Here is an 18754-nt window from a genome sequence, read left to right as displayed (position 1 = left end):
ATGGTTATATTTGGTGACAAAGAATAACTCACTAAGGCATTCGGTGTCTGAAAAATTGACAAGAATTATAACCTATAACATATATCTTCCAACAAGATCTATTACATAAAATCTCTACAGACAATTTTGAGGATCACAATTAAGCTATGATAGAGAGAAGGGAGATTCCCACACGGAGCAAAGTCCCCCTGCTTTCTTGTACAGCGTAAATCATCTACACTTATTTCAGTGCAATCTAAACAGCTGAGCTTAAAAAGATAAACTCCAAACTTTTACTGTAAAATATAACATCCTGGAATATTTTCATCCTAAGTTACTTTCACAATCTCTATAAAATAGTTGGGGCAATTACATGCTTTGATATCAACTTTTTCTGCTTTAATATTACCCCAATTTTCATTTGGCCCAAAGGGCAATGGGTGCAGTAGTATTATCCCAGTATACATAATACAGAAAACACTTTAAAATACTTACATTTGCACTCTCTTTAACATTTCTGTCATCATCTACTGCTGAAACATTTTGTATAGATATGCCATATCTGTCTAAATCTCTTGCTGATGCATTGTTGTACACTTGCTGTTCAAACACCGGTGCATACTGATTGCGGACAATGTTAACAGTGACCAGCGCTGTTGCATTTTTAGGGTTATTTGATACATCCTTGGCCATGATTGTAAGCTAAATATAAAAAAAAAATGCATAACAGTTTTGGTATAAATAGTTAATTGGCATATGACAAAAGTTGTGGAGAATCTGTGTATTCCAAGTATAATATATTTTACGGTTACCATGTACAAAAACGTATACACACAAACAACGTTGTGTGTATACGTTTTTGTACATGGTAACCGTAAAATATATTGGAATACACAGATATTGTTTCTTATGATGCACTATTCAAACTTTGCAAAATAGGAAATGAGAAATGTTGAAAACTAGCATAGATGTTACTTAATTGTCTAGCAAAATATAACTCTTTCAATAAGATAACCACATTGCCGCCTAGGAATTGAAAATCATTCATAAGTTCTTACAAACGAGATACTGGAACTTCACATATGCTATAATTAAGTTTATGGACTAGTTCTCGGTATGACTTACACTAGACTGGTTCTCAGTATGACTTACACTGGACTAGTTCTCAGTATGACTTACACTGGACTGGTTCCTGTTATGACTTACACTGGACTAGTTCTCCATATGACTTGCACTGGACTGGTTCTCCGTATGACTTACACGACTGGTTCTCCGTATGACTTACAGTGGACTGGTTCTCCGTATGACTTACAGTGGACTGGTTCTCCGTATGACTTACAGTGGACTGGTTCTTCGTATGACTTACAGTGGACTGGTTCTCCGTATCACTTACTGTGGACTGGTTCTCTCCGTATGACTTACAGTGGACTGGTTCTCCGTATGACTTACAGTGGATTGGTTCTCTGTATGACTTACAGTGGACTGGTTCTTCGTATGACTTAGAGTGGACTGGTTCTCCGTATCACTTACTGTGGACTGGTTCTCTCCGTATGACTTACAGTGGACTGGTTCTCCGTATGACTTACAGTGGACTCGTTCTCAGTATGACTTACAGTGGACTGGTTCTCCGTATCACTTACTGTGGACTGGTTCTCTCCATATGACTTACAGTGGACTGGTTCTCCGTAAGACTTACACAAGACTGGTTCTCGGTATGACTTACACTGGACTAGTTCTCAGTATGACTTACACTGGACTAGTTCTCGGTATGACTTACACTGGACTGGTTCTCGGTATGACTTACACTGGACTAGTTCTCGGTATGACTTACATTGGACTAGTTCTCGGTATGACTTACACTGGACTAGTTCTCGGTATGACTTACACTGGACTAGTTCTTGGTATGACTTACATTGTACTGATTCCGTGTCCCATTATTGGTCAGAGACTGTGCCAGCTGAATTTCTCCAGTAGTGGGACTGACGATAAACACTGGACTGGCAGATATAGGATTGCTGTTGGTGATGGAATACCTCAAAATACCACTACTGCTCTGGTCATCATCATTATCACTAGCAATGACACGATAAATAACGGCATAGAGGCTCTCATACTCTGAGATCGTCACAGCATAGCTTGGGTTTGAGAACACAGGTTTGTGGACATTTCGTTTGACTCGGATGGTTACAGTGGCTGTTCCCTGCAGAGTTCTATCCGAGGCAGTGACCAGAAGCTACAAGTATCGGGATTGGCAATTATAAAGTCAATCACTCATAACATATAAGTACGGCATAGTCACAAACTCACTAAGGTGACGAGACATTACCAGAAAATGAAACTGTGATCATAAGACATTACCAGACACAATCTTACCACATATTTGTCGGCGTCATCTTGATACAGGGTGGTGGCTGTTCGGATCAGCCCAGTGTTACTATCAATGTTGAAGTACAATGAGGCTGGTGGGTTTTCAACGATGCTGAATGTAATTTGATCCTGCAAAAGATACATTAAACATAAAGCTGTGAGAAGATAACCCTATCAACATTGACTGACGTTACAGTTCTTCAGCTCCATGCAGTGGATTGCGTGTCATTTCCTGAATTTTTTTTCAACAATTTTCTGACAAATGAAGCACTTTAATCAGCTGTATAAACCCCATTGTTCTTGCCTTTCAAAATTGAAAACAAGGGCAATATTACACTTTATCATCAATTCATATACAGCACAACACGGTTACTTTATATACAGTACAACACGGTTACTTTATATACAGTACAACACGGTTACTTTAACATACAGTACAACACGGTTACTTTAACAAATCTTTGCAGAATTTTTTTTCATTTCAATTGAACTTTTACTTACTCCATCATCATCCCGGGCGTCAAGCTTAATGACAGACCGACCGATAGGTGCACTTTCATTAACTTCTGTCTCATACGTCCTTTGTAAAAATTCGGGGCGATGTGGATTTCTCTCTATTGTGATGGTAACGGTTACGCCTGACTGCTGACTTGGAACTCCCTTGTCTCTGGCAATAACACGCAACTGAAAAACAAATCCACAAATTGAACAGAAAGTCTAGTGACAATGGTCAATGGTTCTTTAAAATGAAACATAACAAACAAATTATCTATTAAATGATATATACATGTATATATATATATTTATATATATATAAAAGCACTAAGTTCCAATAACACCTGATACCTATAAGTGTCGGATCCACAATATGGATACAAGGTCAAAGACAAAAAATCATACAAAGCACTAAAATGACAGTTGGTCATTTTAGTGCTTTGTGTGTATATATATATATATATATATATAGAGAGAGAGAGAGAGAGAGAGAGAGAGAGAGAGAGAGAAACACACAAATTAAGATAAGTAAAAAAAAAAATTCTGACTAGACATATAGACACATGCAGTGCTTAAAAATCATTTATTTTTGTTGGGTCAAATTATCATGATTGAAATATATGCATGCAACTATTTAGATTGGTGTTTTATGCAAAGAAAACAATTCAAGTTACAATCAAGTTTTCCGTTTGTCATTTGTATCTTAACTGTATTATCATGGTAAGATTAAATCATTCTGTACGATAGTTCTGTTCAGTGCGATTTAAATTTGTGGGTATGCACACATGCAGAAAACAACAAAATTAAAACCCTACGAAAATCAACAATTTTACTGTATTATTTGGGGTGTGTGAGTGTGTGTGTTGTGTTCCAGCATAATATTGATCAGCATCCCTGACCTGGTATTGAGGGGTGTTGGGGTCACCGCGTAGATTAGCAGAAAGAGTGATATCTCCAGTTGTTGGATTGATGTAGAAGTAGCTGGCAGCATAAACTGGTTGTGACTCCTGACTGCTGAAGAAGTACACAATCTCACCATTCTCTCCCTGAAATGAAGTAGTCATACAATATTACTGTTCAGTGTTACTACGTTTCATCAAAATACGGTAAATTTTGAATGCTGAAAAAATCTTACTAAAAATTTCTCCTAAGCAGCCAAAAAACCCATCCCAACATTTGTTCAGACTATACACAGAATTATAGGCAATTCATACTGTATATTCCTAATTATACGTGAGGATTTATTATCACGTAATTTCATGAGAAGCATAACTTAGGAATTAAAATTATTCACTATTATTCTAATATTGCTAAAACACATGCAAAGATTCTTGATCAACAGAGCACTTGTAAATTTATGTTCTCGCAATTTGACATATACAAATCATTTTGCGATATTAAGTACTTGCGCAAAATAAGGAGTTTACAGTAGTTAGTTCGACAGTATTTCATTCCTGATTAAGAAGTATATTCAATTCAATTCTACTATTGATTGGATATCAAGGACAATATGGCTACAACTTTAACGTTCCCTCAAAATTCATAAATTCAATTTATCAAATTTAACATTTGTGTCCTTACCTGATCTGCATCAGTGGCATTGACACTGATGATAAATGAAGATATGGCTGTGTTCTCATTAATGGTTTTCTGTAGATTTCCATGTGAGAAGATTGGTCTGTTAGGATTTCTGATTACTAGAACGTATACAAATGTCTCAGCCATCTGTGCAGGGTCAGACTGTCTGTACGCCACTACTCGAATCTGATGGGGGAAAAAAAGAAAAAGAAAGTAAGATGAATTATTATTATTACAAGGTAATCTTTTCCAACTTTGACAGATATGATAAATAAATAACTGCTTGCACTTTTTGTTTAGCAAAGCTTAAAATAATTCTGACTGAGTATGTTTTCATTAGAGACTTTGTACCCTGTATGTTGGCGTCTTGTTGTCATCCAGATAGAGAGACTTATTGATTCTAATGACTCCATCACCAGCTCCAATCTTGAAGTATTCCCCAGCCAATCCATCGCCTCGAATCTCATATACCAGAGTGCTCTGACATTAAAAATTTAAAATGAAATTATAATTCACTATCGAGTTTTACAAATGATTTCAGTTTCATTGGGAATGGAATCAACAACAAATAGTTATTCATGATATATATACAAGGAAACACTAATAGCAGAACACTCACGCTTTGCAAGGGATCAGATGCCGAAACAGGAATAACAAATTCATCCACGGGATCATTTTCATTCTTAGTGGCATCATATCTTGTACTGGGGAAAACTGGTTTTCCAATTCTCTGAATATTAGCCGTGACTGGAGTCTCCACCGATAGTGATGGAATTCCTTTGTCTCTAACACCCACTGTGAAGGTCCACTGATCTTGATTCACATCTCGCAGGCTGACACGAGGGAAGATACTGCCGGTGTCTGGATTAATGCCAAACACTCGACTAGCTGCTTCTGGTCCCACAAAATAGAATTCTATCTGTCCGTTCAGTAGCAACTGTCAAATAAAAATGTCATCTGATGAAAGTTGCAAACTTTATTAGATTATCCCAATTAGAAGTCATGCAAACTTCAAGAAAAGGGAAGGAAAATTTTAAAGTGCTAGTAGTGTGTTGGTGCCAACATTCTCTCCTGAAAACTATTAATAGAATGAATTAAACAGACTGATGATTCCTAACTTGCCTAATGTTATAAGACTACTTTTTTAAAATACAGATTTGGATATCTATATCTAACAGAAAATTTAGCTCAATAAGGTCCTGACAATCTTTAAAGTCATAAATCCAGAATGACCTTGAAATTTGTGATATGACCATAAAGGTCATTTGCAGGTCTGCCTCTGATGGTTTTATGATTTTATGCTTCTCTGAAATTTGTTGGCGAGCAGTCAAATGAAACCTTCCTGTTTTGATGCACTTGATTGATAAGTTGCTGATACTTACCGGTGAATCTGAGTCAGTGGCAGACACGGTAAATAAGGAGTCATACACACTGACTGCTTCTGAGGGACTGAATGTAAATTTGGCAGGTTCAATAAATCTCGGTTTCGTGTTCCTGTTCACATTGATTGTCACTGTGGCTGTGGCAGACAGGGGATTCGCACTGGTGTCTCTGACTAGCACTCGGAGCTGAAATCAAAGATTTTATTTTGTTAGCTAGATATAAGTGATTCAATATTTATTTATTTTTTGGGTACTAAACATAATTTTTGTTGGTTTAGAATAAATGTGATCAAAGTATGAATAATTTCATTCCTCATGTATCCCAGTGTCTCTGATTGGTCAAATACAAACTAGGATATGCAATTTATTTTGTATAATCTGGTTTGCTATTAGGACACATTTCCCAACAACCAGCAACCAGAAATACTATCTTAAAATTTACATTCTAGCACTTCAAGTTGTAGGCCTTCTATGAAATTGAAAATGAATGGGTACAATAAAATACCTCTGTTTAATAGACAGTTTGTTTTCTCAATGTCAACTAAAACATAAAATTTACTTGTCAGCAAATTACTGTGGTAAGAAGTCAATCAATACATTCTCTGTATCATATTTGAATAACAGCTTAAAAGAAGAAATGCATGTATCATATTTGAATTTTATGGCATTATTTCGAGCATTTCAATTGACTTGTGGATTTAATTAGCAACAAGCAACAATGTTGCATGCTATGGTATGTTTTGATGTACTTTAAAACTTTCACAAAATCAAATCCTGAGGGGGGATCTGGTTAGAGCAGGTCCTCAGTACCCCTTGCTTGTCATAAGAGGCATATGACAAAAGTTGCAAAGTTTACTTTAATGAACAATGTATTGCACAGCTTTCTAAAATCATCTTATGTGTTAAATTTTCTCTCATATAGAAAAAAGTTGGTGATATATGTAAAGCAGGATATCAAAAATGTATCACTCTCCAAATTTTTGAGAATGTGAATATTTTTCAATTTCAATTTTTCTTCCTGCACACAGAGTGCATTGAAAAACATTACATATTCATTTTATTTAGTAATAATGGTAAAAAAATAAATCATGTTATCCAATGGGTTCAATATTTTTAAAATTGAAAACACTAGCACTAAAAAGTGACATTTCTAGGGAAAAAACAATGGTAATCAACTTTAGATTTTACTCCAACTAGCAAAAGTTTGAGCTAAAAAAAACCCCCCAAAACCTGTAAAAAATCCAATTCTCTGGAAGGATCTGCATATCAGTAACCTTACATATTAATCCAGAGCTAATTAGTTAGGCAATAAAATTCAGATAGACAAGGAAATGATTAATTATCATAAAGGCATCACATTTTGTGTTTCAAAAGGAGATCAGCTATTATGATGATGTTGCTATACTACCTTAAAAGTTCTTTATGCTGAATTTACATAATACATACCACATAAGTTGGTGGTCTGGCAGTGTCTTCTGAGAGTGTAGTGTCTATAGATATTAACCCAGTGATGGGATCAATGCTGAAGTACTTAGTGGCATCTCTTCCATCCTCTATAGAGTAAATCAGTGTTTTTTCTGGCCCCTAAGGTAAAGCACACAAAATACCAATATTAACATTGAATGTTACAGAAATGTTATTCGATGAGAGTTAAGGAGGAATGCTACATCAAAGAAATTTGATATGGATGAAAAGTAAAGGATATGTGCAACAGTATTTTGAAATTGAAAAATTTCAAATTTCATTTACTTTATATAGTCAAAAAATGCAGTTTTAGTAGAAAGCAATCTGAAATTTTTTTATTAAAACCCGGCCTTGCTGGACTGGAATCTGCGATCTACAGTTCAGCAGTCAACATGCTCATCAACTGAGCTACTCAGCTGAGCAATGATAGACAAATATTGCTGATATTTATATTTTCATCCATGTTTTAAAAGAAAGTCAGACATTATGACGATGTAGAGTACCTCCTTAAATTCAATTGTGTTGTTTACTCTTGTGAACAAGATTTGCTATCAATACAAATAATTCATAGAGATGCCATCCATGAAGTTTAATGCTAATAAAAGCAATCCAATGTCCAGTGACGACTTTTGATAGACTCCTAAACAGAATACCCAGAATTCTTTGTAACTCACCGTCTCATCTATATCTGTGGCATTGACATCAACAACAGACGTTCCTGGTGGGTCGTAATCATGAACAGTTGCGGACAACTGCGAAGGTCTGATGACGGGTGGGTTGACATTTTTGAGGATGTTAATTGTTACAGAAGCGTACGATTTATCGTCTGGGTACTTGTCATCATAAGCTTCCACTAACAGCTGAAAATACAAACGATTACAATCTAAACTGCTTCACTTACATCTGACCGTTATGAAGTTGGGTTACAAACAGTTAATCATGGAAGGGGGGGGGGGGGGTTCTTGTCACAAGGAATGCACACTTGCAATATGAAAGATGTATATTTCACTTATCAATAAAAAAATATGAGCAAGGTTGAAGTTTCAGCTAAAGTTTTGATATTTGGGTCACAAGGTCAACTATCGTGACATCAAATGGAATTTTTTTTGCCATATTAAGGAATCTATAGCTACAAAACATGAAATCCCTACCTTAAATAGTTCAAGAGATATTACCTAGGTTAAGTTTTCTTAAAAATAGGTCAAACTCCAAGGACACAAGGTTAAAAACTTTTCAGAAGGTTTAAAACTTTTGTACCAAAAGAAAGGTGTTGTCGCAAGGAATGTGCATATGAAATATGAGAGCCCTATCACTCACCATTCAAAAGTTATGTGCAAGGCTCAAATTTTGGACTGACTGGACAAAAACAATACCCCTCTCCCCCAAGTGACATGGACATAAAAACCTAACTTAGGAATGTTTACATTTTGATAGGATTTAGTGTGGCCCTGTTACTCTTGAAAAGAATTTGTTTTGATTAATTTCTTATATATTCTCATATAAACTTTGATCTCCTATTGTGGTACCTATGGGGGAAAACTTCAATCTGCATTACCTTTTTTGCATATAAATATGACTCATCATGGCCCTGTTGTTCTTGAGAAGATGATTTTTAAAGATTTTCCCTATATATCCCCATGTAAAACTTTGATCCTCTATTGTGGCACCATCCTACCCCCTGGGGCCATGATTTAAACAAATACACTATGTCAGGAACCTTTCATGTAAATTTCAACTTCTCTGATCCAGTGGTTCTTGAGAAGATTTTTAAGTGACCCCACCCTATTTTTACCTTTTCTTGATTATATCCACTTTGAAGAGACCATGACCATGCACTTTAACAAATGTGAGTCATCTTTACCTAAGGATAATTCATTCATAGTTTGATTGAAACTGGCCCAATGATTTTAGACAAGTTGAAAATGTTAAAAGTTTATGGACGGACAGACTGCCACCAGACCTTACATTGGACCTTACATTTACCCAGTGTTTGGACCCTACATTTACCCAATGCTTGCAGTGGTGGCTATGGTTAGATCAAACTAATTGAGTCTATTTACTATATATATGTAAACTATGCATTAATAAGTTAAAGACTATCCATTTTCTCTACAATTTTATTTGTAAGCGAAAAATTCAGACTGACCAGATAGGACGTAACACTGGGATTGTCCAATAACCTTTTCTTTACTCGAATTGAAGCAAAACTTGAAGATGGATCCATCCAGAAGTAATCTGTGCCTGGTGAAAATCCGATCACATTCAGCACCAATCTTCCCTAAAATGGATGGCATGACAAGAAATGTACTAATAGTTTCTTCAAGGTAAACAGTTCAATTTAAACAGCATTTCATTATGTAGAATCAGGATTAGACAGTAGGTCTGTAGCGTATGCAAGCCTTCTACAGCTAAACAGCTACTATAAAAACTGCTAAATGGTTTATTTTTTCCCCGAGGACCTAATTTTTGTTGTTGATGGTTGTTATTTTACAGAGATATCCATGAATTACAAACAACAATTACACCATGATATCCCCACAAACAACAATTACACCATGATATCCTCACAAACAACAATTATATCACAATATCCCCACAATCAATTATACCACAATATTCCCACAAACAACAATTATACCACGATATCCTCACAAAAAAACAATTATACCACGATATCCCCACAAACAATTATACCAAAATATCCCCACAAACAATTATACCACAATATTCCCACAAACAATTATACCACAATATTCCCACAAACAATTATACCACAATATCCCCACAAACAATTATACCACAATATTCCCACAAACAATTATACCACAATATTCCCACAAACAATTATACCACAATATTCCCACAAACAACAATTATACCATGATACCTCACAAAAAAACAATTATACCACGATATCCTCACAAACAACAATTATACCACAATATTCCCACAAACAACAATTATACCATGATATCCTCACAAAAAAACAATTATACCACGATATCCTCACAAACAACAATTATACCACGATATTCTCACAAACAACAATTATACCACAATATTCCCACAAATAACAATTATACCACAATATCCCCACAAACAACAATTATACCACGATATCCTCACAAACAACAATTATACCACGATATTCTCACAAATAACAGTTATACCACGATATCCTCACAAACAACAATTATACCACAATATTCCCACAAAAAATCAATATATGCACCCAGGGGTGCATAAGCTGAGTTGTATGGGATACATTGTAAAGTCAGGAATTATGTGGCATATTTATAATTGTGAAGAACTAATTTCAGTTTTAAACTTTTCGAGTTAATGTCCAGAAACCAAATTTGTCTGAAGTTTTCAATCTATTTTCGGTCACTGTGACCTTGACCTTTGACCTTTTTTCTCCAAAATCAATAGGGGCCTTGCTTTGCTGCTATCCAACTATATATTTAAGTTTCATTTGATTCAAATTATAAATTTTCGAGTTATCCTTCGAAAACCAAATTTTTTTGGAATTTTAAATCTATTTTCGGTCACTGTGACCTTGACCTTTGACCTATTTTCTCCAAAATCAATAGGGGTCTTTTTTACTTAGTACATAACAATATCGTTAAGTATCATTTGATTCGGATTTAAACAAACTGAGTTATCATCCGGAAACCAAATTTTTCTAAAATTTTCATTCTATATTCGGTCACTGTGACCTTTACCTTTTTTCTCAAAAATCAATAGGGGTCTTTCTTACCTGGTACCCAACAATATATCAAAGTTTCATTTGATTCGGATTTAAATTTTCTGAGTTATCATCCGGAAACCATTTTCCTGAAATTTTCAGTTACTGTGACCTTGACCTTTGACCAATTTTCTCCAAAATCAATAGGGGTCTTCCTTACCTAGTACCCAACAACATATTTATGTTTCATTTGATTAGATTGTAAACTTTTTGAGTTATGATCCGGAAACCAATTGTTGATGCCCAATCGCCCGCTCGCATCACCAAACCAATAGCAGAGTTCAACTTTGTTGCAACTCGGCTAAAAACAATTATACCACAATATTCCCACAAACAACAATTATACCACGATATCCTCACAAACAACAATTATACCACGTTATCCTCACAAACAACAATTATACCACGATATCCCCACAAAAAATAATTATACCACGATACCCCCCCCAAACAACAATTATACCATGATATCCCCACAAACATGCAATTTCCCCCCCTAAATTCAAAAATTTTACCCCCTGAAAATCCAAACAATAATACAGTATAATTTGTCCAAACCGGCCTCTGGGTACTCAGGTGCTCTGTCAATTCCGGTCACAAAATATAGTTCCTAACATTTCTTTAACAAATGTTTTATTAATAATTCCCTGTACTCTGGATACTGTGTATTCTGTATATCGGCCGGCTTGCACAGTCCAAATTGCTATCAATTAGCTTTAATTATCCTAATTTGATTCCTGATACCCTCCCCCCACCTAATGTTCATGGTCCATCGTATTCGGATTACACGAGGTCCCAACTGCCCGTAATTAGATCTAATTATCGTATTTAAATCAGCCACCCCACGATTACCAACTTGTCGGTATTCGGTCGATCACACGCGGTGTACACAAAGGGTGTCTCAAGTAAGAAAAAGATTTAAACTGGCAATGAGTCGACATCAGTTTAAAATAAAACCCGATTTTTGGGGGTTCCACTTTTCAAGTATGACAGCATCACGCACGAGGCAATGGCGCACCGGCCTCCCCCATAAGGACAGAGATGAGAACTGACATTAAAAGACTAAGTTCAATTAATCGATAAATTCGATACATTCTTGGAATGAAACAAAATCGTCAACAATCCAGTCATGTTTTCCAAAAGCAGAGTGAACCTCTCCGAGCTCTCCGACGAGTCGGACAGTGATGATACAGTTATGTTAGCTCGACTCGCCATGTCCGGTCGATCACTCAGTATGACATCAGTTTCTGTTTCACAAATTGAGACAGCTGAAAGCGATATTTCCAGTAAAGACATTTACGACAAAAGCTGGGAAAGACAAATTTAGACGAACACAACACAAACTTGACAAACGTATATAATGTAGCACTTCAGGATGGCGATGATGTAGAGAAAATTGATAATTCACCAACAGAAAAGTGTGCAAATAATCCCCAGATTTTAAACTGTTAAATAAAACTTTGAAACTTTTTCAAAAGAACACAATGATAAAACACTGACACATTCCTATATGTATTTATATTTTTACATTTTGAATTCTTTTGTGATATAATAAAATGTTAGCAATCATTACACAAGTATACATAGACAGTGAATACAAGGGACGCAACTCTCATATTTGTCAACATTCTGCACTCCGGACTCTGTGGAACCACACACAGCCGGTTTAGACAGATTATACTGTACCACTATAAATGTATTGAAGTGTGGCATGTTAACTTGATTGGTTACTATGAAAATAGTATGCAAAACAATCTTGGACTTTGGAAATCTACACAGATTCCTTTTAAAATCATCACCAGAATACCTCCCTCCCCTCGAAAAGTATGTTGATGTTTTACCTGTAAGTCATTATCCACTGCTGAGATAGTTTCCACTGAAGCGTTGACAGGTGTCATAATTGATGTATCAACATCGTAGAAAGAGGGATTGAATACTGGTGGACCTCGCATTGGAGTAACATTGATGGCTATAGAGGCGGTCGCAGTGTTTGTGGGCTGCCGCGTGTCTGACACATCAACATTGAACTGAAAAAACCCCAAAACAATTATGCCAAATTCTCATTAAGGTGGCTGACTACACCCTGAACTAGTTTCTCAAATCAGTATGAATTGATTTAATCATAAAAGATATGATGATATATAATAATTTTGCCAAAAAGGCAGAAAATATGCAAATTTGGATAAAAATATGATTTTCGAACAAATTATTTCAACACATATGAACAAAAGACTCTGGCGGATTTGAACTCAAGATCTGCGGTTCACCAGCCCAATGCTTAACCACTGAGCTACAATGATAGACAAACAAATCGACCGCTACAAATAATTTCACAAAACATTTAAATCGCCATTATGTGACAATATAGTGTCATAAAGAGTATAAGCTTTAGTGTAGTGAGCTACCTTAAATGTATTTACTGCAAAATGGCATCAGTAAATAAGTTCACAGTTACTTCTTATCATGGGGTTAACACAGAAATCAAGAGAAAAATCAGCTGTTCCTTTAATACTCAAACAAATTCACTGATCTCACTGTTAGAATTCACTGGTAACTTTGTGTATTTCTTATCAATCTATTTTTTCCCCATTTTGGGGCAACGTAATTCAATTGATTTCAAAAAGAAAACTACCAAGGATCTAGACCAAAAACCTACACAAGCCAACATGGGGAAAATCTGGTTTTCAATAATATGGTGACCAAGGGTCAATGTATATTCAAACATGGATTAAACAACTGTTAGTGTCATGTTCTGCTTTACAATACAGTCACACCCATCTTACTTAATATTTCAATGCCATAAAAATGATTTGTGTCTGATCAAATTAATCTTTCATCATCTTACAAGAAAGTTTGTAAAAAGCTAAAACTATTAAATATCATTAATCTAAGTGATTTTTCCTAAAGGACCTTGACCTTTGAGATATATATATATATATATATCATTACTAGAGTAACTTGATCCGAAGAGTTGGATCAAGACAAGTTGACAGGTGCGGATCATCAGATCACAAGAGACGTGAAGCGTCGAGTTTGATCTGATGATCCGCACCTGTCAACGAGATCAAGTGACTGTAGTAATGATAGACAAAACAGTGAATACATATGCTCTTCTGATATTATTCATGGAGCATAAAAATTTAAACGTTTCAAAGCAATATTGGTTAATAGGTCTAAATTTGATAATTTACATGCAAAAAAGGTAGGAGTTGTTGACTATGTATCGCAATGCAATACCAACATAGATGAATGAAATTGTTCCAAAACTGAAAAACAATTATATTTCCATGTTTATGGCAGATCTACTGTCATAGAGAGATTAGCTCTGTGAGGAAAATGACTGAAAGCCAGTCGTCGCTCACAATGATGATACATACCCGAAATTCTGTTATCTGATTTTTTTCTGGCAATTCTGTCAAATCTCCAATTTGAATGACAGCCCCAGTTTCTGGATGAACGTAGAAATACTTCTTGTCATTTTCAGTTCCACGGCTGGCAAATACCAGTTTGTCCTTCAAAATTTTAAGTGATTTGTTTGAAGCTTGTCAAAACAGCATTAAAAAAATTGAACTGATACCCTATTTATGTTAACACTGTTGTATAATCCCTAATGCCAGCATATTTGAGCTCTAACTCAGAATATTATCTTAACAGCTTGTATTTTCATGCTATTATTGGGGGCAAACTACATTCTCTGATCCACAAACCAGATACAAAGAAAGAAAACAGAAAAATGGAGTTGTGAAATACACCATACAAATTCCAAGGAAAAAAGTACTCAATCAAGGACTTGATTTAACTAACCCCATCTGGGTCCGAAGCCCCAATGGTAAGAATGGTGGACCCTACAGGGTTACTGGCCAGGATATTTTCGATGTAAGCTGTTTGTGTCAGCTGTGGGCCTTGTCGGTTTCTAGTCACCAGTACTGTCAGAACACCATATTCTGGGTTGTTTGGCCAAGCATCATCAATTACTTGGATTCTCACCTAGAAATGGTATGAAAAACTTTACAAATTAAGAGAATATACTGCAGCTGTAGTACGAAACTACGACAAATTGTACCAAGCTTTTATAAATACATGTACCGTATTATCATCAGAAGTACAAAACTATAAAACAAATTCATGGAGTATCAAATCGTTATGTAAACAAATTCACTGGAATCAGTGGACAGCACGTTCCAGGCCACATCATCTCTGTTGTCTAACTTTAAGGTATTCCATGTATAATGACCATATTTCATATCTAATAAATGGATGGTGGAATTTTTGTAATCATGGTATCATTTTGAAGGGTTCATCAAATAAAAATAATCCACCATAGGAATTTTCAAAATTTTGTTTACTGCTTGATTTATTTCACATAGAATTTAACATTGAAGTATATGGGAAAAGCATGTTTTATTACAATATTTGAAAAAGAAATTATATTTTCATATAAATCTCTTGGTAGAAAGTTACAAACACTTTCTCTTAGTGAAAATATGAAATAAAATTAATCATTGACCACACACATTTTTAGAAAATTAGATTTTTTCTTATTTTTACAAAGGGCAGACAACTCTTCCAAAAAGTCTTAAGTGCAAAAAGGTCAGCTTCTAATCATTTACCATTCATGTGAATTTCATCTGCTTCACTTTCATCATTATTTAACAATAAACATTTATGTTGATCTAAATCCTTCAAAATTGTTCATTATCCTTTCATTATACATGGAATACCTTAAGTAACTGATTTGATGATACTGTTGGCTCATCAAGGTTGATTATAACAATATAGCATTTCTCTGTACTAGTATAGGAAATGAGAATTAAAAAAATAAAGTTTTTTTTTAAATAAAGAAATACATTATAGGAATATGTTCAATGTAAAATGACATAAAACTCAAAACTATGATACAATACTGAAATTGTACTTTGTGAAGGATTTGACACTAGGTCTGTCCTTAAGGACTTCGTTTGAACGGGGACGTTACAAGTATTAATCATTTAGTAAAGGTATTCTGCAGTCACTTCACCTGAATAACCACATAACTCTCATTAATACATTCAATGAAAAAAGGCTACAAGAGTTTAACACCAATATTTCATTTTTTAAAGAGAATTTGAAAATACATTTACATTAAAACATATTTATAAATTTCAAAGCATACAGCATATTTAGACTACTGTCAGTAGGACTATTTCTTACAGTATAATTGCTGCTTTCTAATCCGTCAGACTTGGGAGAATTTCGGAGGGTGACTCTGCCAGTATTCTTGTCAATCTGGAAGAAACTTGGTGCTGGGAGATCTCCTACAATACTGTACTGAAGTTTTCCCTGTCAAAGAAAATGTTTGTTATCAATGTGATGTCTCTTTCCTTATCCCTTAAATTTAGTCAGAGCTGAAATCCTACATTACTCGTTAACAATGTAAATCATCATTCCAATATAAAAATTACACGATACAATATATACATAAGTAAAATACTACTTACTCTCAAGGTGTCTATTGCTATGACATCATAGATGGAGGAACCAGTTGGTGTTGTTTCATCAATGGTAGTTGTTCTAGGCAGATTCTGGAATCTTGGTGGGGCTGTATCTCTTGGAACAGTAACCGTTACTGTTTTGGTGTTGAACTGAGGGGGTTGACCATTATCAACTGCTCGAATGACAACCTGCATGGAAATTAAGTAATTATAAACAAACATGGTTACAATATTTTACAAAAGACCTTCAAAGTCTAATCCAAGCAAGAAAAAAATGAGCACTGCAGGAAGTTCATAAAGTTTACAGAGTCTATTCTGGCCTTGTGAATTTTTGTTGAATGAGTAAACAACATACCAATAGAAAACATTGTGTTCTGTCTTTCATTATGACATCATATTCAATAGAAAACATTGTGTTCTGTCTTTCATTATGACATCATATTCAATTTGGCTTTACAGTGTGACATTCCCATATTGCGGTTGTTTTAGGCTTTAAATTCATTTTTTATCCATGTCTAAAATACCAGATAAGTGTTTCTGACTGTACTAAGACTGACATAATCATCAAAACTTACATTGTATGTTGTGGTTAAGTCTGGATCATCTTTGAGAGATTTCTTCAGTGAAAGCACACAAGAGTCGGGATCAACTTTAAAGAATTCAACAGATTTTGCATCTGAGGTGATGGAGCAGGTGATCTTTGACTATAAGAGAGAAAGACTCAATAGGACATCATAGTGGAGAATATATAAAATCTGCATTAAATACAATGCACAGACTTTCTACTAGAACATTTTTTCCCCAATATACATATTTTAATCTACTCTCCAATACCATAATATCTCCTAAAAGTATGGTCAGTTTGACCAGTACTGCTGATGAAAAGTATCAAATGATGTCATTCTATTCTGACAATGTTTTTGTTACCATAAACCAAATCCTATTTCCTTAGAAAATTTGCATCAATATTGGTTTAAACAAGTTCAGTGGTTTGAAATAAATGAAAAATGCCCAAAATTAACATATATTAAGAAAAAGGAGGATGGACTTTTTAAAATTCTAATTGGTCACATGACCTCAGGTGATTGCTGAACAACAATCTTATTTTTTCTGTATTAAGTATCAAAAGTCAGTTCTTACACTGTCTGGATCAGAGACATTCTGTGGCATGGACCAGAAATCTGTACTGGTGGTTTCTGGTAACTCAATATTGTCTGACTGAGGAAAGAACCTGGGGCCATTCAGGTTTCTCTGTACATTAATGGTCACTGTTGCCGTGCTTCTGAGGTCAGGCTTGTCTGTTCCGTACGCCAAGATCAACAGCTGAAAAAATACATGCATAATTTTTTTTTTCATTTATTGTTTTTTATTTGACTTTCACAGATACATAATCTAGCATCACACAATAACATCATCAATATTCATATGTGAAAGGCACCTACAATAATATTAGGAGGGAGGGGGAGAGAGAGAGAGAGAGAGAGAGAGAGAGAGAGAGATTGGCAGTAAAAAAAAAGAACATCTTTGGAGCTTTTGACTTAAAATTTGTAAATCATAAGCATTTACCTTGTACTGTTTAGTATTCAATCCATCAGTGCGAAGATCTTGAGTGACTCTGATTTGACCTGTGACATTATTGACGCCAAAGAAGCTTTGAGCTGGGTATTCACCAATCATCTCATAAACCATAGCATGCTAAGAAAAAATGGAAATCAATAAGATTACAAAATGCAGATCAATTCTGAAACTAGTTCTAAAACAAGTGTGCACATTTATACTGCAGGAAAGACAATTCAGGACCCCAAAGCTTTGCTATGCAGTGCTAGAAATTTCTTTTCAAGAGTAAACATTTTTACTTCATATTCTATGATTATGATTACTGAATTCTATGTCTACCTGGACCCAGTTGCACGAAGGTTGGTTAACTTTAATTAACAGTTAAATTGTCATTAATTCTTACGTTGGTGTAGTGATGACTTGGCGTTAACTGTCATTTAAATAAACTTAATTATCTTTTGTGCAACTAGGTCCAGATGAATTTTAATTGGAATATGAATTTTTTGGACACAAAACCAGGCTGAATGATGAACAGGATGAAGTAACAATTTGGCATAATACATATTACAACAGAGAACACAGTAATTGAATTACACAGTCTACTTAGTTAATTTTCTTTGAATTTGCTCATTTCCCTTCCTATATTCAATACAAAATCAATCTTCAAAATAAAATAAAAATTCTTATGAAATCCTGCATAAATTGTTTTAAACAGA

The 18754-nt window shown here is 34.9% G+C and overlaps 1 protein-coding gene across 1 annotated transcript in view; it reads right to left on the bottom strand.

Annotated features, from left to right (window-relative positions):
* Window positions 1–18754, bottom strand: part of LOC125671402 (uncharacterized) — a 139343-nt gene that overhangs the window by 7894 nt on the left and 112695 nt on the right. Inside the window, exons 145-165 of the mRNA XM_056163272.1 lie at window positions 18048–18176; window positions 17622–17804; window positions 17057–17185; window positions 16488–16670; window positions 16201–16329; window positions 14815–14997; window positions 14388–14522; window positions 12852–13037; window positions 9412–9543; window positions 7940–8125; window positions 7248–7385; window positions 5802–5987; window positions 5039–5356; window positions 4771–4899; window positions 4423–4605; window positions 3741–3887; window positions 2848–3030; window positions 2353–2475; window positions 1892–2212; window positions 475–681; window positions 1–47 (exon numbers count right to left, since the gene is read on the bottom strand). The exon at window positions 1–47 is cut by the window's left edge and continues 106 nt beyond it. Of these exons, the coding sequence (XP_056019247.1) occupies window positions 1–47; window positions 475–681; window positions 1892–2212; window positions 2353–2475; window positions 2848–3030; window positions 3741–3887; window positions 4423–4605; window positions 4771–4899; window positions 5039–5356; window positions 5802–5987; window positions 7248–7385; window positions 7940–8125; window positions 9412–9543; window positions 12852–13037; window positions 14388–14522; window positions 14815–14997; window positions 16201–16329; window positions 16488–16670; window positions 17057–17185; window positions 17622–17804; window positions 18048–18176 (3557 nt within the window). The remainder of the gene's footprint in view (window positions 48–474; window positions 682–1891; window positions 2213–2352; window positions 2476–2847; window positions 3031–3740; window positions 3888–4422; window positions 4606–4770; window positions 4900–5038; window positions 5357–5801; window positions 5988–7247; window positions 7386–7939; window positions 8126–9411; window positions 9544–12851; window positions 13038–14387; window positions 14523–14814; window positions 14998–16200; window positions 16330–16487; window positions 16671–17056; window positions 17186–17621; window positions 17805–18047; window positions 18177–18754) is intronic.

The sequence above is a fragment of the Ostrea edulis genome, chromosome 4 (genome assembly GCF_947568905.1).
Source record: "Ostrea edulis chromosome 4, xbOstEdul1.1, whole genome shotgun sequence".
Taxonomy (NCBI): domain Eukaryota; kingdom Metazoa; phylum Mollusca; class Bivalvia; order Ostreida; family Ostreidae; genus Ostrea; species Ostrea edulis.
This window is presented reverse-complemented; position numbering and strand designations above follow the sequence as displayed.